This window comes from Castanea sativa, chromosome 4 (genome assembly GCF_040712315.1).
Source record: "Castanea sativa cultivar Marrone di Chiusa Pesio chromosome 4, ASM4071231v1".
In the NCBI taxonomy this organism is placed as follows: domain Eukaryota; kingdom Viridiplantae; phylum Streptophyta; class Magnoliopsida; order Fagales; family Fagaceae; genus Castanea; species Castanea sativa.
This window is the reverse complement of record NC_134016.1, coordinates 38681034-38701262: the sequence shown is the minus strand read 5'-3', so window position 1 is coordinate 38701262 and position 20229 is coordinate 38681034. Positions and strand designations below refer to the sequence as shown.

General features: G+C 34.4%; 3 protein-coding genes across 5 annotated transcripts; 1 reads left to right on the top strand and 2 right to left on the bottom strand.

Moving 5' to 3' along the window:
• The first annotated feature begins 1435 nt into the window (after positions 1-1435).
• LOC142631253 (hypersensitive-induced response protein 1) lies at positions 1436-5925 on the top strand. Of its 3 annotated transcripts, XM_075805381.1 has the most exons (7): positions 1491-1592; positions 2514-2582; positions 3418-3630; positions 4250-4370; positions 4548-4639; positions 4717-4813; positions 5344-5925. In XM_075805381.1, exons 3-7 carry the CDS (start codon positions 3442-3444, stop codon positions 5700-5702), a joined length of 858 nt encoding a protein of 285 aa, XP_075661496.1. In that variant the 5' UTR covers positions 1491-1592; positions 2514-2582; positions 3418-3441; the 3' UTR covers positions 5703-5925. The 3 variants fall into 3 exon arrangements, with proteins under 3 accessions (XP_075661495.1, XP_075661496.1, XP_075661497.1); XM_075805380.1 differs by lacking the exon at positions 2514-2582 and having other exon boundaries at positions 1436-1592; XM_075805382.1 differs by lacking the exons at positions 1491-1592; positions 2514-2582 and adding an exon at positions 1710-1729.
• A 94-nt stretch (positions 5926-6019) lies between these two features.
• Positions 6020-9101, bottom strand: LOC142631254 (mitochondrial outer membrane protein porin of 36 kDa-like). Its single transcript, XM_075805384.1, has 5 exons — positions 8988-9101; positions 8794-8880; positions 7373-7434; positions 6986-7212; positions 6020-6744 (listed from the first exon to the last, which is right to left on the bottom strand). The coding sequence occupies exons 1-5, from the start codon at positions 9031-9033 to the stop codon at positions 6438-6440; spliced, it is 729 nt and encodes a 242-aa protein (XP_075661499.1). The 5' UTR covers positions 9034-9101; the 3' UTR covers positions 6020-6437.
• Positions 9102-13966: 4865 nt separating this feature from the next.
• Positions 13967-16756, bottom strand: LOC142632320 (uncharacterized). Its single transcript, XM_075806758.1, has 2 exons — positions 15489-16756; positions 13967-14590 (listed from the first exon to the last, which is right to left on the bottom strand). Exon 2 carries the CDS (start codon positions 14544-14546, stop codon positions 14064-14066), a length of 483 nt encoding a protein of 160 aa, XP_075662873.1. The 5' UTR covers positions 14547-14590; positions 15489-16756; the 3' UTR covers positions 13967-14063.
• Between the last annotated feature and the right edge of the window lie 3473 nt (positions 16757-20229).

Genomic DNA, 20229 nt, shown 5'->3' with positions numbered 1-20229 from the left:
ACCTGAACAGTGCGAATCACAGTTAGGCAGTTTCTTTCCACCACCTTCTGCAAGCAATTTGACAAGTGTCAACGTGAGAAAGGGATTAGGTGGGAGGTTGACGTTGGAGATGCAATGAGGAAGGAGTATAGATAGGGATGAAAGAGGCTAGTGTAGGAAAGGAAAGGAGGACTCTAAGAATTGAATGAATAGTGATAATTGAATGTAATAGATTCCTCCTCAGGCAAGCCTGTGGAAGGGTGTTTTCTTACTCCTTTTATGTTGAATGGTATCCTCGGGATACAGCTGTCCGTTGTTGTTTTGTTCCCTCTTTACAAATTCTTTGTTTTGGGCATTGGGTGATTGGATCCACTTCCAGTTTTAAGTGGGCTTTAAAACCTGATTGGATTTTTGGTCCTTACAGTAATCATTAGTCAAGTATCGCAACTATTTTTTTTAGGACTTAATTTTATTATATATATCTATACTATTTATAAGAGGATTCCTCTTTTTAGACTGAATTTTTATGTGGTTTAGAAATATCTCTAAATCTTACATTTAATAAAGAAAAAACTTATGGACAACCCGGTAAAATATATCTTCAATTCTACTTAAAATGCCTACAAAATAAGATACTCTCCTACTAATTTATGTTTTCAAATCAAACTTATCCAAAATTTAAATAAAGAAATTATGATACTAGAAAAAAAAAAAAAAAAAAAGCCTCATCACACACGCAGAGCGTATGTGACGAGGCTTATAGTATATAATTTGGTTTTTTTTTTGGGTCCCATTTAGTCATATGTTATGTGAGTTCGTTGCACTCATATCTTGTCTCAAGGATATTTATAAATTCCTATTTTTCACTAATTTTATGTTCTTCTACGTCCCTATGTAATTCTAGTATGCAAGAATTAAATAGATAGAACAATTTCTACCCGATTATCCAAAAAAAAAAAAAAAAAAATTTCTATACAAAAAAGAAAGAAAGGGTAAACCACATTTTTGGTCCCTATCCTATATATTATATTTCAATTTGATTTTTAACTTTTCAATTTTGTCCATTTGGTCTTTAACTTTTCACTATTTTGTCAATTTAGTCTCTATCTTTATCTTTTAGATGCAAATTGATGACGTATATAATAGCCAAAATAAAAAATTAACTTTCATTGATATGAAAATAAATTAAAATTTTATTTTGACCATTTGTTATATCAGCAATTTTCATCTAAAAAAATGACAAAGACCAAATTAATATGACACTAAAAAATTAAAGATAAAATTAAGACAATTAAAAAGTTAGAGGAACAAATTAAAATATAAAATGAGGGATAAAAACGAAATTCGAGTTTACCCAAAAAAAAAGAAGAAAGGAACAAAAGACAAAAGCGACAGCCGAAGCCATTCTTATCCGAAAGAACGAATAGAAGCTCAAAGATAGGACTGACAGTTGACCACATGCGTTGGGGCCACTTTGTGGGGCAAGCCGCTGGCTTGGGATTTGTGAACCAACAGTTTGAGTATACACCAAGAAACGCACACCTCTTTCTGGGTGCTATGGTACCATAAAAACACAGCTCTTACTCTTCATCTACTTGAAAAGAAAAATCCTGGTGAGAATTTTGTCTCTCTCTTTCATTGCAATTCAATATCTCAACTGGGTTTCTATGACCCTTTCTTTTCCTTCACAAATATTATTCTTTGTCCTTTAAAAGTAGCAAAGTTACACTCTTGTGTTCTGTTTTTACAGGTTGTCTTCTGTTTTTTTATGTTCATGTTGTAATTGCTTCATCACAATTTATGGACTAACACTGAATGATTTTATTATAAAAAGGAATCTTTGTTTTCTAGGACGGCAAAAGATGCCTTTCATGGTACAAAGTTTCTTAATTTCCTTTGATAATAGTTCTACTTTTCTAGGTTGTATCACGATGGAGACTATATGTGATGCTGCAAAAGTTTTAGATAACGATTGGCGAGTTTTCTGAGGTTTATCCTAGCAGTTTTTAGCTGTTAATCCAAACAAAAATTTTATACTATGTTTAAGTGCTTATATGATATATGATAATTTGTAACTTTATATTTTAACAATTCTGATTATGATAAGCATCTTAGAGTCTTCCTGGCATCATTGGGTACAGCTCAGACTATTTAATTTTAATGGCTGTTGATGTCAGAGAAGTATAAGGGTTTATAAAAAGTCTTTTTTTAAAAATAGTTTTCTGTTGTTGCCTTACTAAAATTGGTTTATAAAATATTATTACAATTACATGGATTTTGGCTACTGTTACAGAGGGGGAAGTTAACGGACGTCAGGCCATTGGTTAATAGACCATTTTTATAAATTTTTATGGAAAAGAAAAAAAAAATTTTGACAGCTTTTTTTTATATTTTCGGTGTATTAAATTTTTTCTAAAATGGGTCATTAACAAATGCCGTAAGTCAACCGTTAACCCACCTTTGTTATAAAAGTCTCTTAATCCATCTTGTTGAGGTCTATAAAGTGATCATAGTTTGGTTTGTTTGAGTTGTAGGCTTGTCATCCTATCTAGTTCACACTCATTTTCTTCTCTTGACCTGCCTTTTTGTTTGACTATTGAATCGTAAGTCTTTCTTGTCTCTCTTCTGTTCTAGGTAAATGAAATTTGTGGTTACTGTATTTTTCCTGTGAAACTTTTTAATCCTAAGCTCTAAATTATCTCTTATGAGGATGAAATGTTCTTGATGTATGTGTACTCATTGCAAATTTTATTTTATTTTTTCTGTAAATACTTTTTGCGTAAATTTTCGTTTAATTTCTGCATAAAGTAAATTCTTCAACAATTTTGGAACAATGAAATTCTCAAAGGAAAAGTTTAGATATCAATTTATGGTAAATTGTATCTTTTTTTGATTGGTTTATGAGATTTCTATGAACAGCATAGTATTGGTTTAGCATTTTTTGTTCCAGTTTTTCCAAAGAGCAGTGTTTATTACTAATTTAGTGATATCACAATTTCAGTTGTTTTTTGTATGTATAAAACTTTGTAAAATAAACGTGCGCAGCAAGTTTAACCCTTTCCCAAATATAGCTTTGAGCTTCATCTTAGGAACTTTTATGGGTGTATAGGTTGCAATTTGCTGTCTACACTAGTCTGTTGTAGAAAAAGTTTTAGGTAGAATATCATAACTCTTGTGCTTATATGTTTTGATCTCTTTGGGTGCCTTGGTAACTATGTATCAAGCTTTAGAATTCATTTTGATACCACTAAATTAGTAAAAGGTAACTTGATCAATCATATAGCCTTTTTTCTTTCCCCCTTTGAAAGTATATCAATGAAAAATGATGACTAGAAATCATTAGTTATAATGAGATGGCAAGAAAAAGTCATGGCTATTCTTGTTCCTTTTTTTCTCTATTTCCAACAAGTTGCTGATTATTTGCACTTTGTTTTTCAGATATAATAACACAGTATACAGAAGATGGGTAATCTGCTTTGTTGTGTACAAGTTGACCAATCCACCGTGGCTATCAAGGAGAAATTTGGCAAGTTTGAGGAAGTTCTTGAGCCAGGATGCCATTTCTTGCCTTGGTGCCTTGGAAGTCAGCTTTCTGGTCATCTCACTCTTCGGTTACAGCAATTGGATGTGCGATGTGAGACAAAGACAAAGGTTTGTAAATTTTTATAAGTATTTAGATGAGTAAACCTCTTTGTGGTCATCAGATGCTTGTTTGTTGCATTTGTCATTTGGCAAAGGCAATTTTGTCTCGACTTCTTAAATTTTGCCTTGTAGCTTATTTATTTATTTCTATTAAATATCCATCTGTATTGCCTTGGTGCATTCATATTGAGGCAACAGATGATATCATCTATTCTTTACTTATAACTCTTCCATATACTCATTGAAAAAAGAAAAGAAAAACTCTCCCTTTAAGTTGTCAGCCTTAAAAAAAAAGTAAAAGAAAATTTTTCATTATGAGCTTCACCAAAGAATATAGTGAACTTTCCAGAACCATTAAACATGCTGTTTTAATGCAGATCAAATTATTATTATTTTTATCAAAGCATCTCTTGTACCCCTTTTTTTTAACCTTTGTTTCTTTCTTTTTTTATTTTTTATGTTTTGTTTAAGTTATGAGTTTAGAGCAGTTAAGGGAGGAAGTACATATTTGAATTAAGAAAATGATAAATTTAGTGAACGTTATTTTGGCAAGCCTATTGTTACCTGTAACCTGTGCCTGGGCACTAGTATGCAGGGTGATTAGATTTTGTGATGGTTTTTTCTCCAGGACAATGTATTTGTCAATGTCGTTGCCTCTATTCAATACCGTGCCCTGGCAGACAAGGCAAGTGATGCCTTTTACAAACTCAGCAACACAAGAAGCCAAATCCAGGCCTATGTGTTTGATGGTATAATCCAAATACCCTCCTGTATTTATTGCATAATATAATATCTTACATATATAAACATATGAGTATATTTGTAATTAATTAATTTTGCAAATATATTTCATCTTTTCCAATAGTTTAATTATTTTTATCATAATTATTATCAACTAATTGGTGTTGCCTTGTCCGTTAAACTAGTAATCAGAGCAAGTGTCCCAAAGCTCACCTTGGATGCTGCTTTTGAACAGAAAAATGACATTGCCAAAGCTGTAGAAGATGAACTTGAAAAGGTAGACTATCTGATTCATTAACGGTATCATAATATCAAAGGGTGTATGCTTAACTTGTGACACCATTCTGTTTACAGGCTATGTCTGCTTATGGGTATGAAATTGTACAAACACTCATTGTTGATATAGAACCTGACGACCATGTCAAGCGAGCAATGAATGAAATCAATGCAGGTATATTATATTACCAATTTGATTTAAGTATTAATTTGCTTCTGATTTCTTCAATTGCTCTGGATGTGTGGATTGTTGCTTTTGCTGTAATCTGAGTGTTTATGTTGAGATGCTAAATCTCAGCATTGCCTGATACGTTTCTCATCGTATTTAAGTTGTTGGACTGGAAGATTGCCAGAGTGGTAAACTATCAAGTTGTCATTCTTGCATCCCCATGTCCATGACTACCAAGAAATGGAATCAGCATAACTTACATAGAGTAACTATGTTATATTCTAAATTCTTTTGTAAAATCAGTAATGATTATAGAAGATGCTGTGTCCTGGAAGTAAGAGTGCTCAGATTTATGAATTTCCAAGATTTTGACCACACATGCAAATAAAAAATATTTTATTAAACTCTTCTGCTGACTGGTTGGTTGTTAATGCCTTCTGCAATACTTTCAAGTCAGTTTACTCGTTTAGGAAAGATGGTATTTTAGTTTCCCTTTATTATATAAGCTTAAATTTTTAATTGTTATATTTTATCAGCTGCAAGAATGAGGGTGGCAGCCAATGAGAAGGCGGAGGCTGAGAAAATCTTGCAAATTAAGCGAGCTGAGGGTGAGGCTGAGTCGAAGTATTTGTCTGGGCTGGGTATTGCTCGCCAACGTCAAGCAATTGTTGATGGATTGAGAGATAGTGTGTTGGGCTTCTCTGTTAATGTGCCAGGGACCACGCCGAAGGATGTCATGGACATGGTTCTTGTTACCCAGTATTTTGACACAATGAAGGAAATTGGTGCTGCCTCAAAATCCTCTGCTGTGTTCATCCCTCATGGACCTGGTGCTGTTCGTGATGTAGCATCTCAAATTCGTGATGGACTTCTTCAGGGTTCTGTTCAACATTAGGGTTACTTTTCCATTTTTTCCCCTTTTGTGTGTTGAAACTAGGTCTATGCACGTTGATGTTTCTCTGCAAGTTTTTCAGCGTGTTACGTAATCTATCTTGATGCAACTGTCATGTCTGTTTGTGAATTATGATAATTATTGTAAATAGGAGACTTAAAGATGTCTCAAGTATGTACAGTTCTTCAAACTTGAATACGACACAGCTACAATTGCTTCTGTTAAATATTTCTTCCTCACAACCATAAATTCTCATCAGCTTCAGTTCATTGCTTAGCTTAAAGCCTTTTGTGCTGCAACTTAAGAAGTTTCAACTTTCAGGGTTTTGTACCTCGACCCTTCTTATCTAAAAGGTAAAAACTTTTTTTCAGAACATCTCATCCTTGATCTTATTTTAGGCACTCAAAACAGCCAAAAGGTGGTAATTTCCATTTATTTTAAGTATTACTATTTTCTGAAAAACTGTATACATATATCCTCACTTTCACAAATAAATGCTGTGTGGAAGTGATACCATTGTACCACGACTTCTCCTTTATTTTTACCTAGTTTTTACTTGGACAGTACCTGTTACTTACAAAGTATTTGCCTTAATATTATCTGAATGCTGGACGAACTTGAATGGAAGGAAGATGACCATTGTCTTCTATGACATGCACAAATTATTTGATGAAAACCATATGCTCCTGAAGTTGTTCTCCATTGTGTGAATAGAGAAGCTTTCTCCACTAACTTGTTCTAAAGCCTGAAAGCAATAGACAGGCCAATCTTAGGAGTTTCATTTATGTCCATAAAATCCACCTCTCCAGCAAGAGTTAGAGCAACCTTTTCCCAAAACTCTTGCTGAATAAGAGCACCTGCCCTGCCATATGTGTTTATTCGAGCCTTCATCAATGTAGAAGGAAACAATGCATGCTGGCCGCCAACTGTGATGGCACTGTCACTGTCTGAAAGGGTATGCTTCAGCTCAGCTCCAATGGCAGTGTTGGTCAGGGGGTTCATCACGTAGTAACAAGATGCTTTCCAAGAGTCAAGCTTGTCATGCCTGCATTGTGAGGGGAGCATAGAGCATCAACCATTTGAGTTTCAGGTTCATAGTCAGTTGAAATTACTTTAGAATCATAGAGTGGTGGAAAAATGGTCTTAACAATTTCTTAAAAGTAAGTCCTTTTTTTTAGCAGAATGAAACAAAGATGGTTTAACAGTCAGTCAACAATTTCTTTTCTTTATTTATTTATTATTTTTTCTAAAAATTTCTTCCTCCAAATTTTCATGGGAATACTCACAAGGTCAAGGAAGCAATAAGAAAGTCACTGCTGATGCTCAAACCAGCATTGAGTTTGTTCAATGTTCCTGTTGATATGTCAAAGGCAACGTCAGTTCCAAGGGAGAGAAAATCACTTCCCAACACGCCTGAAAAGTTTATGAGGGGGCTAATTCCCGTAAGAGGGTCTGCTATCAATCCAAGACCTCCTGATATCCCAACATACTTTTGCAAGTATTGCAGTTCCACCTGTTACCACAATCACTGTTGGCTAAGAATGGATCTCCTGTAATGTATCACATGCCACAGGCTCAACAAGGAAATCGAAAGTAAAAGAGATAGAAAAAGAAATATTGATATAAGAAGTGTTCAGATTTAAGATGGCAAGAAAGTGACAGAAGATTCTTACCTTGGCAGAATCAGGAATGGAAAGTTTAAAAAGGGTCCTCAGTCCAGGCACAATATCTCTAACTGTAAGAGTCATGGAAAACCAAAAGTTCAAGCTAAGTATCATATTGAACTTGAGATCAATTTCTAACTATTTGCAAACAAATGATTGAGCTCAAAATTATAATCAGAACTACTATTCTTGCTTATGGGGTTTGCTTCAAATTCTTAAGTAACTTAGCTCAGAGTTAACATTATATATTGAGCTCAAAATTATAATCAGTGTGTTAAATTGTCTTATTGTTGGCCAGCAAACAACAGCTTCATTAGGAGCACGAAGAAATGAATAGCATGACAACTAAGTCACCACAATACCATAACATTTATTAAAAGGGGAAAACATCATTCTTCTTGACTGCAATGAGACTGATCCAAACCAAAGAACAGATGCCACCAGTAGTCCATTTTTAGATTCTGGGAACTAGTGATCAATGTATTATATGATTGACCTCTTCAAGCGTATTATTATCTCAACGAACGAAATCCTGACAAAACTTTAAATTTTCCTTGTGATGGTATAACCGTATACGTATATTACCTTATATAATTATCAAGATATTTAATGTTACCCAATCCAATAGTTAAATCATTCTTTGAGTCTTCGAATATTTATATTCATTCCAATACCAGTTTTGGAAACCCACATTTATCATGTTCAGAATCTGAAATTACTACCATGAACCATGCATAGCAAATAAGAAATAAGAAATACGGAAAATGGATATTGATATTAAAGCAACATCTGTCTATTTAGTTGTTATATTTTTGAACTCTAAGCATAGCAGGCATAACATGGCAAATGTGTACTGAAGTGATCAGGTTGCTTTTTTCCCCCTTATGATCATGTCTTAGAAACACGATTTCAATTCTACGTATTAGTTCTGATATCAGACATCAGTTTGGATGTTTTTAAGGCAAAAATTTAATAGTATTCACGTGATACAAAAATAGTGTTTTAGAAACATGATTTCAATTTTACATATTGGTTTGGATATCAAACATCCAAACATTCAAAGTTTGGATATCTCTAAAAAAAAAATTCAATAGTATTCACGTTGCACAAAAATCGTGACTTAAAAACACGATTTTAATTCTATAAATCAGTTTTGATAATATCAAATATCCAAACCTTTAAGGTTTGGAAATTTTTAAGGCAAAAAATTCAAATAGGAACCTAATTCTACATATTAGATTGTTTATTTTATATGCAACACTACGAATTTCCAATCTTAAAGTCTAAGAAATAAATACGCATATAATTAACCGAGAAATTGAATTCTTTAACACAAAGATAAAAATCTTCTTTAACAGAAAAAAATTACATGAGAAGAAATTAAAAAAGAAAAAAGAAACAGTAGCTTTAACCATTGAAGAGACAATTACATTGACAGGAGAGATCAAGATTGCAGTCAAAGCGTTGGAAGTGAAGGTCCTTTGGTGGTCGCTGAACATATCCATTGTATAGAAGATCTAGTATAGAAGTAAACAAATCAATATGATTATATTAGAATAAAGAACCCAGATTCTAATTAGAAATTATTCTAACAATAATTGAGAAACCAAACAGACGAGATAACCTCTGGCCTTTCTGCCAATATCAAAGTATAAACCAGGGTAGTACATGCTGGTTTGTTGTTAAACCTTAAAAAAAAAATTGGAGATCAAAATTTTTGTATTTAGCTGTTTGCATTGGTTGGCATGAAGATTTATTGGAACTGGAAAGAAGCAGCCAAAGAGGAAGTTTCCTATTGTACTGACAAGCAGAAGAATTAGTTAGAGAAATTTCCAAGAACCCGTTTGAAGAAAATTTAGCGGCCTATTAGACCTATAGTTATACAATGATCTTTGAGACAGGTGCAGTTTAGAGTGGACTTAGAACAGCAAGAAAGAACAAAAACAGCTGGATGAGGTCTTACTCTTACCTGAAACTTGTGCTGTAGCTCTAAAGAGAATAGGTTGCTTTTGATTTGGTTCCTCTACAATTTCAGATTCAGTCCAATAAATACATGTATAGGTTTCCAAATCTCCACCAAAGTTGTTGAAATGCACCAAGAGTCATTGAGGTTCAATGGTTTCAACCTTTCAGTTTCATCAAACCTTTCAAAACCTTGGCACGCACTTAAGTATAATGCATGGCAGTTTTTTTTTTCTCTTTTTTGGGACTTGGGTTATTATTATTACAGTTACAATTTTTGTGGTAATATTTCATTCCTTTCTTGAATAATTGGTGGAATTAATTTGCCATTAATGTTCTGTTCTGTTCATATCAAATGGGCAGAAATTCCAGGTAATTTGTAACTAGTGATGATTCCTCTAGGCTTCAATAGTTGATTGCCTACTTTTTTTTTGAGAAGGAGGTGATTACCTATTTTGGAATTTAGCATTAGCACAAAAGAAAAGGAAGGAGTAATCCATTTTCTTTTCTTTATTAGTGGGAAACTGGGAATCTTACCAGTTATCCTCCTTTGTGTGATTTCTCCAGTGAATGGTACATCAGTACTAAATCACACATGAATCAGCTCAGTATGTTGCATTCTTGTACTTCTTGAGTCTTGGCCCTTTCTTCCTTAATCAAGGTGGCACTATTAATAGAAATTAACTTGGGAAAGCCCGGTGTTTCCTTTGAATCCATCAATATTGTGCACTGATGTTGAATTTGTGCAACTTTACAATGGCCTAAATAGTAAAAAAAGTGTTAGATTCACAACATTTCACAACAAATCCTACGTCCACAATATTTAGTTAATACTATTACAACAAATATCAAAACCATATGAATAGGCTCAAGCTATATGATGATTAGGTGTTATTCAAGATCAATGCACATTATAAGCTATTACCTTGCAGGATTGCACCAAAAAAAACAAAAAAAAAAACAAATGAACTCTGATGGTACTGACGAATACGTAACTGACGAGGATAATTATAGACGAAGTTGCCTTCACGGACGAACATGACCAGTATCCGCGTCATCAAAAAGAATTAATGCCATTCAATGCTGCCAATAAAGCTCCAACCGTTACAAGACCAGCTGGACGAACCGACGGGAACGCATTAAAGTCCATAACTCCACCAGAGACGTTATCAGGGAGTCATTAACACTCCAACGGCTACAATCCCCAAGGGTATATAAAACCTTCACAACACCAATACAAGGTACATAAAAAAAAACAACATCACCACCTGAATCATTTTTTCTGGTATTTCAATTATTATCTTCTTCGATACTGACTTTATCATCGGAGGCGTTGTGGCAGGCACCACACCGGTGACCACTTGAGTAAATTCCTGCTCCCACAGGTTCGTCAGAGTACTTTCAGGAGCCGTCTGGACGAATCCAAGTAAATCAACGAGATACTGCTTCATCAAACACCTTGTTCATTTATCAATAACTACTCCAATCACCTTGCCTAGTAGTTTCACTTTGCTTTTTTAATAACTTTCAGAGTATTTAAAAGTTGCATTGCCATCGTTTAGATTTTAAAATTTTACAAGGAATTGAAAAATTAGAAATAAAACAAACAACTAAACGCAAAGATATATAACTTTTTTAAGTTTTGAAGCATGCATAACAATTTTTTTTTTCGCTGATTCATATGTGAACATTTATTTATTTATTTTGATATACATGTGAACATTATTTTTCATATTTTGACTTTTCCCCACTTGTGGATCTTGAAAATTCCTATTATGTTAGAATGAAAATTCCAAGAGTTGGCTTGACATATACTTCACGTAAAGCGTTTGTACCCGTATGGCGTTAAACAACCAGATATGCCTTGTCGCCTATCTTTTTAGCTTATACGTAATTGCAAATTTGAAACATCTCCTAGTACACATTTCTTTTTGTGCCAAACGACCTGCAGCATAGGTATTAATAAAAATATGCTCCACCAACTATTCTTTTTGATTTTGTTTTCATCCACATTTTAAACTATGGTTGCTTTGTAAGGGGAAAAAAAAAAAAGAAAAAAAAATGTCATACCATTCTGAATATTCCACTTAATGCTCCACCACCAATTACAATCTATCACAATTCACATGTCACTTTATTTTTCCTTATAAAATAATCAAAAAAGAAAAAAAAAGAAAAAAGAAAAGAATGAGGAAGTGCCAATTGAGTTACAAGGTATCAAAAACCATTAGAAGGTGTTAATTGATCATTTCCAGAGAATTAAATGGTCTTCCTGAACAAGCCTTTTATTTAGTAGGTAACATTGATGAAGCTACATTGATGGCTACAAACTTATAAATGGAGAGCAAATGAGAGAATTATTAAAAAAATCATAATCGCAGTGTGGAGTATAAAATAGAACACCAAAGTGGCACATAAAATTTTCATTGGTGTGTATTGATAGAGCATAAAATGGAATCCAAGCCCCAAAGTCCCAACTCCCAAACATTAATTTCCATTGTAGTTCAAATCCATTTTAAATTTTCGTAATTGTGGAAGTAGCTTCTCCAACATTAGTTGTTGAAATTACAGGTTTCTGTTGGTAGCCATGAATTAAAAGAGGTTACAATGTCTATTCCATAACATGTTGCATCAAAGTTCTAGCACTGATTTTTAGCTGAAAGTCATTTCCAATGACCATGACTCCACTTCATGGATGCTGGCTTTCGCTTACAAAGTATTGACTCTTGTGCTTCGTATAAATGGCAGGGCGCTCTTGAAATGTTCAATGACCACATTGACTGTCTAGAAAGAGACAATGGGATTACTTTTTCATGTGTCAACGCTTGATCATGAAATAGGGCTTGTCTCAAATCAAGGATGTTTTGATTGATAAAAAGCATTTTATACTAGGAAGCGATACATGACGAGAGTCTAGTGCTGAAGAATCTCTCCAAGGCATTGGTCACAAGTCCAAATGCTTGTACATACTATTATATTACATCCATGAACATCTTAGAGATATTGACTTTGTGGCACTCGTGGTGAGAATGGGTTCCACTTTTACATGGAAAGGATTTTAATTACAGATGATATAATTGGAGTAGGATAGGGCTCTGGGGCTTTTCAAGTTTGTGGGAAACAGCAGGAATCGGAGGAGTTTTGTTGCTGCAAGGCCATCTATTGTGTAGTGTGAATGCGGGACTGAAGGCAAAATGTTTCACATAGGGAAACATGTTCATTGTACATGGGATTACTGTTTGATCAAAGATTGTCTGACCAAATTGTTCAGATTGAAAGATACTTTATGGTGATTCACATTCAGTTGTTAATATATTGCTTAAATGTATATTTCTTGATCACATCCTCTCTCTTTGCAGGACAGCCACACAAAAGTTAGGCTGTGCACCACAGAACTTGGAGGGATATCTTGGAGTATAATTCTGCATTCAACCACAATAATTTGAACTAAGTTTTTTGGAATTTTCTGGCTATTAATAAGAAAGACTAGCTCCTTTGCATCTCTGAATCTAGAGCCAATGAAGTGCATACCTACAAGAACTCCATCCCAAGTCTTTGCCTATTCTCCACCACAATATTTTGAAATGGTCGAAGTAATTTCTCCAATATCAGTTTTTGAGACTATTGGTTTCTCTCATCTAAACATGGTTGCTAATTATGATGGAGACAATAACTTCAACCACTCAACTTACAGGAAGTAGAATAGTAGCCAGTATATATAATGGCATAAAAAATCATACCATGTCTCCATTTCTTTTTAAAGGTGTTTTGTTTATTCTATGGTAGTAATTTGTAAGAACAAGTTTTTCAAATTGAATTTTAAAGGCAGCGTCCATTAAATTATCTTCAAGAAAACAATCATATTGCGAAATTCTGATTGCACGCCATGAAACTGAAGCAATCTGATCCTTGTTGCAAAGATGGTTGCCATTATTGGCCTTACACCTTGTGGAATTTAGCTCTTTGGAGGAAGCATTAGAAATGATTTCTCTTAGCTTGTCTCCGCGTCAATGAATGGCTAAATCACTAAACCACATGTGAAAACCAATATCCATGACCTTAATCATCTTTTTTTAAACAAAAGTGACATTAGTGGTTTACCATTTAATTTGTGATTGGCCAATGCGTATGCGCTTCTCTGACATTGATTTGCACAGACCTGGTGTAATTTTTGCACCTCTACAGGGGAGCAAAAACCTAGTGGAGTGCAATGATGTCTCTTAGAGCTCAAATAATATAAGATGAATCTATTAGCCAGTGGATATAACCATGCCAGAGCCTTTCTTCAGTGTTTTTGGCTTAAAAGCACAAGGCATTGTTGAATGTTCAGTAATATATTTCTATCAAGTTCTATTATCATCAAGGAGTGATAATTATAATGTCTGGAATAAAGTTTGGTCCGTGATCAATGCAACTTGATGTTCTTACTATATGCATTGCTTCCGGACCAAGCTTCATTCCTTACATAAGTTATCAAATCAAAATCCAATCTTTAGTGCCAATTTTCACAACAGGTTATTCTTGCTACATGAATTATTTTCTCTTCCCATTTGTTATTTGAGTATTTAATTTAATTAATACATTTATGAAATTATTTTGCATTGACATAAATTAGTCAAGCATTCTTAATTAAATGCCAACTGCCTATGCAGAAGATACACTGTCATTTTCACAAAAATTAGACTAAAAATTCCTAATGAAGCATTTGCACTTTTCACATAAGGGACATAGACTAGCCTCAAGAGGAGGTGATGGGGGGGCCGGATGCTTCACTTGCATTTGGGCCACCTTGTTCAACTTCTTTAAGCAGTTTCAAAATTTCTTCTTTCTTAGCCACCAGTGCCTGCATTTTGGAATCAATCTTTTCAAGCTTTTGCTTCAGTTTTGCAGGGTCTTTCTTATCTTCAGGATTCTTTTTCTTCTTCTCCTTTCCACCTTCTTTGTCCTCCTTACCATCCTTGTCTTTCTTTTTCTTATCCTTATCCTTTTTTTTCTCCTCTCCCTTCTCTTCTTTTGCATCATCATCCTTGTTCTCCTTTCCACCTTCTTTGCCCTCCTTACCATCCTTGTCTTTCTTTTTCTTGTCCTTGTCCTTCTTTTTCTCCTCTCCCTTATCTTCTTTTACATCATCATCACCGTGTTTCTCTTCCTTTTCTTTCTTATCCTTCTTTTCAACTTCGCCTTTGTCTTCGTGTTTTTTGGAATCCTCTGTCTCTCCCATGTTTAAAATAAGGAATGTTACAGCTTTTGGTTACTGAATTCCCTCTGAAAACATAAAATTGGTGAGATTTAGAATGTAAGGAGCATCAAGGAAAACTTTTAAATGCCTACTAACACTAATAAGCCTTCTTTTATAGAATATTAGTATAACTCCTTTTTTCTTTTTTAATAAAACACTACTATATATAACTTCAATATGTTATGTGATGTTGGTTTTCTCAATTAAAATATCGGTTGACTATTACATCCAATGATTATGTACATTGTAACAGGTATATAAATTTGACATGTTGATAAAAGAAGTCAAAGCTACAATGCAATGAAGCTAGGAACTGAAGTGACCATTGAGTCATGGTGATGACAGGCATTTTTGCTTAATGCCTCCTTTCAATATGTAACATGGTCCAAATTGAATTCTAAAGGGTTGGCTTAGTGGTTCCTAAGGCCTCATGATATCCATGAAATCCTGGGTTTGAAACTTCTTGCCAGCATGTTGGGGCCACATTCCTTTTTGTAAATATACGGTGTGTGTAGAATGGGGGACTGCACATGCACAAGGTAATAGTAAAAAAAAAAAAAAGGTCCAAATTGGATTTCATCTTTGCTTATTTCTACATGCATTTCAATATGCTATAAGATGGCATGAGTAGATTTACCATGATAGAGAGACACATTAAAGGTTTTGCCTTGAGTGAGGAATGGGTTGCTGATATATATTATGTAGTTAGAAATGTACTCTAGCTAAAGCCATCTCTTCATTTCAAATATCATGCCTACATCATCGTGTTACAATGGTTTCAGCATTAAATCATTTAGCACTTAACTATTTCCTTCTATCATTAATCTGTATCACTGTATTGGCCATCAAAAGAGACCATGAGTAGATTGAAGAAGCAGAAGAAATACAAAGATGAGGAAAAGATCAGAGGGCATGGTGATATACCTGGAGTCTCAATCACTTGGGCTATTGCAATAAGATATGTAGAATCTCAATTCTTGTGTTGTTTACAGTTTGCACAAACTACAGGGTGACCTCAGTATTTATTCTGTGATCCTGACCACTGATATATATCTAAATAATAAATCTGGTTTAGCGAGAAATATGAGTGCCCACATGTTTTGTTCTCAATTCAAACACTTGGTATGTGCTACTTTAGAAAGTAATTCTGAAAATAGCATCAACTTTCCACGCTAAGCCACAAACTGCTTGTAAATAAAAATTTTCTGGACTTATTTCTCCGGAAATATTGTGAATTTGTGATATGTTCTCTCTCGAGAAATTATTCCGTGCATCCAGTTTATCTATAAAAAAAATTCATTATTCATGCCATTTATATTTTCTATCTATGAATAGTGCTAAGTAATAAACCTTTGATTGGGTGGTTTCCCATCATTCTCTATAAGCCCTCTCTTTTTGGGCGTAATTTTTTTTTGGGCAGTGTTTGATTTTACGACGTGTGTTTTATGTCTTTTTATAACTTGAAAATGTGACTTTAATTACCTAAATAATAAAAAAAAAAAAGTGACTTTGATCATTTTTTCAGTTATAAATCACTGAAACATAGTGTAAAACAAGTTTTTGCCCTGTTTTTTGGATACACTAGACAAATGTCCATAGACAAAGACAGAAAAAGTCAAGCGAGCACTATGAATCTAATTTAAATTAATTAGTATTGGATAAATAATGGTAGGAAATATGCTTTATTTTATTCAAATAAATTGGTTTGGATTAGGATGAGTTATGATTAGTTTTATTGACAGATATATTTATTTGGAAGTCTATCTTGAGTGAATTTATACGTTGACAATGAATAAATCATGAATAATTAAGTTACAAGTTGTTTGCTAGTCTACAATGGAACCTAGACTTCTTCAAAGTAGTTCACTTACCAATTTAAAGATTTTGGTTCCCTAGAAGGGACCGACTAAAAAAATTGTGTCCATAATAATTGGTATCAAAGCTTGTTATAGAAAAACATGGTATTGAGATTTTGGAAGGTGAAGTCAGTAACATAGTTTCCTTAACTTTAGGACGGCTGATTAATAATCTAAGAGATGCAACGGATTGAAGGTAACCAAAATGCAATCATGCAAAAAGCTCATGCAACTGAGGTGAGACGAAGATTTCAGTGTTATCGTTCCAAAGGTAGCAAAACTCTTTTCGTGTTTCAGTGGCAATGGAGGCCTACAAAATATTGGCAAGGATTGCAGGTTCGTGAACTAAAAAGCAATAAAGAAGTCTGAAATGGTGGACAAGTACGGTCTTAGAACAGCAAAAGAGTTACAAAACCTTGAAGAATGCGAAAAAGGAAAGGCGATTAGATCCAAAAGATTGAAATGTGAGAAACTAATGAGAAGTACTTGGTGGCAGAGGAAGAATAAGACCTTTGAAGACCCTTAAGGACAAGGGTATTTTAGAGGGGATGAATGTTAGAGCATTACTATCAGGTCTCTTATAAAAAATGTCATTTTGACACATCAAAAGCTTATTTTATTATTTTACCACATTATTTTACAATATCTCATTTATCAGATGTTTTATTCTATAATATTTACAATACATTAAAATAATATATTAAATTCCTCCCCCGTCGTCATTGTCGTCAACAACAACAACAACAACAACAACAACCAAAAAAATTGTTGCGGCCACAATCATTAGGAAAAAAAAAAAACCACAACCACCAAAATCAACCCACAATCGCCGCCGAATCCACCATCAAATCACAACCACCAAAACAGAAAAACAAAAACAAATTAGAACAGAGATCGACGCCGCCACCAATTCGCCCATCACCGATTTGTCCACCACCAGCCGACCCACCCACCACCACTGATCCGCCCATCACCATCTTAACCCACCCACTGCTAAACCGGGTATCAAATCACTAAAAAAAAAAAAAAAAAAAAACCACAGAAACAGAGATCGGCCTGACTTGATACTCCGGCCTGGGTTTCGTCGGAGAGGGAGGCAGTGACATGGAGTAGAGGGAGAGAGAGCAAAGAAATGGTTGAACAAGGAAGTGAGAGAGAGAGCAGATATTGGTCAGTGAGAGAGAGCTGAATAAAAATAATAATAAACTCATATGCTATATTGTTCCGTACTGTGCCAAAGTTATCATGATACTGTAGCATGTTGTAAAATTTTGACACATTTGGAACGCCTCATGAGGCTTGAATAGTGGTGTTTGGTGTGTAATGCTCTTATGAGTCTAGTTTAATTTAATTAGTATTGGAAAATGATGATATAGATATGTTTTATTTATCCAAATAAATTAGTTTGGATTAGGAATGGTTAGATTAGTTTGGATTAAGATGAGCTATGATTAGTTTTATTGATTGATGAAGTTAGTATTTATCTTTCTCTATTTGAAAGTTTGTCTTGTATAAATTCATATGTTGACAGTGAATAAAGAGTAGTAATGAATTACTGAGTTCCAAATTGTTAGCTAATCTAACATGGAGTCTGAACTTCCTTGAAGTAGTCTATTTATTAATTTGGAGGTTTTAGTTCTCTTGAAATAATCAATAAGAAAATTATGTCCATAACAATGCTCATAATAGTGACCAGTTCAATATTGTTGCCTTGAAGGCATATGTAGTATTCTAATTGAGTAATGTTATAGATATAACATTTTTCTCAATAGTTTTGTTGGTAAAGTTTTACTGCTTATTATCCAGGCCCACTACCGACATCACTTTTTTACCTATCTATAACAGCTTTTCACCTTGGTAGTTATTGAAATCTTTGTGAATTTTTTTTTTTTTTGTCTCAAAATTGATTACTTATAATCATCTTTAGGTTTCTTAGGACTTAGGAGTTGACCTTAGGAAAATACTATAATTAATTTTAAGAATGAATTGACACTTGTCCTTTTGAAAATGAGAAAGAATTTGTGTTATTGGAATCCTCCATTGTTCTTAGAATTCATGCTCAAGATCAATCCTCTATTACCCAAACCAACTAACAAGATCAAGAAGAAAGGCTTGGCCAAAGAGAAGGGTTTGAACATCATCAAAGGTATTTGAAGAAGTAGCAAATTAAGAGCTTATTATGGTTGCTCTAGTTGCCGAAGAGGTTAATTTGGATGCTCATGAGGACCAATTGAGAAAAATACAAATCAGTGCTCAAGGACTTTCAAGATGTTTTCCCTAATGATCTTCTAGACCAACTACCACCCATGTGTGACATCTAATACATTATAAATTTTGTCCCTAGAGGATGTGTGTTGATAGTCATGCCATCAATAAGATCATTGTGAAGTATCGTTTTTGAATCCCTATAATATATAACATAATAGATGTCTATTTAGGAACAACTTATTTAGCTGAAACTGAACAATTTTTGCTAAAACTGAATGTACGGTAAATGAAGTTAAAAGGTAGTTGAAATAGTACAATGGGACCTATAAATAGTACCAAAAAGTACAATGGGACCTATGAATAGTAGCAAAAATAAGCTAAATAGCAAAAAAACTAGTTTTTTAAGCAATGCGAAACGCACACTAGATATGGTGGCCAATGCAAAAATATTTTCAAAATTTGAGTTGAAGAGTGGATGCTATCTAATGATGCCAATATCGTCAGTCGATTAGGTTTGTCTAGATAAGTCAGCACTGGCTCGCCTTCATACCTTCAGGGTTAAGGATAGATTCCTCTCTGAGTGGTCACCGTTGTGGTGTTAGTCACAAAGTTTCCGATGATAAAGTCAGTGAATGAAATTTGCAGAGAGGACTTGGTTGTGAGAGCAATGATGAGTGGTAAAAGGATCAGTATTTTTTGTGTACCTTGTTCAATTTTGAAATGCCTATATATATAACTGCTTTTCTCTTAGCCGTTGTATTCCAAATATGGTGAAATAAGTGCCTCTTTTGTAACGCTTTTGGGCTTATTCAATGTGGACTTTGATGGGCATTCCAACAATCTTCTTGATGATTTGTAATCGTCTGAGATATTGAATGCTCCTTTATGGCTTCTCTTTCATCGTCCATGCTGGGTTTGTGTGGACGATGGCATCTGATGAGTTCGTTTAGACAATGGCATTTATTGGGTCCATCAGCTGCCCCCCTATTCTGTGGTCATCCTTACGTGTGATGCCAACCACAAGAATATGGAAGGTTTTTTGTTCAGACGTGACCCTTAGGATTCCATTTTATTCGTATTTAATGCGTAGTGAAGGCGCCATACGTGTTGTGGCCACGTGGTGTGCTCCTAGTGGTGGATGCCTTTGTTTGGTTTTGATGGGGTACTGATTTTGCCTATCTCCAAGTCGTCCATAAAGGTCGTCCGTGTCCCGTTTAGAATTGTAAACACCCTTCGTAACCTACTTGCAGCTACCTCGTCCAGATAGGAAGAGCTCTGGACGAGGTAGGCACCACCAGAAAATAGACACTCGTCCAAAGCGCGAATAACCTCGTCCTGAAGGAGTGACTGTTAGACGAGGCAGCTTCTGCGCATGTGCCAAAACATACTCGACTAAGGAATTCTGGGACGAGAGTATCATACTTAGAAAAATCTCCAAATATAATGCGGTAATTCTTTATCCCACGCATAACTGTCAGGTATCCGTTGTGGAGACAAAAGCATAACTTCTAAACGGTTATGCAAGTTACGTTTGATTTCTACCTCTCCTTGAATCCAGGAGAAGTTCCAACTTTGATAACCGCCTATAAGAACACTATATA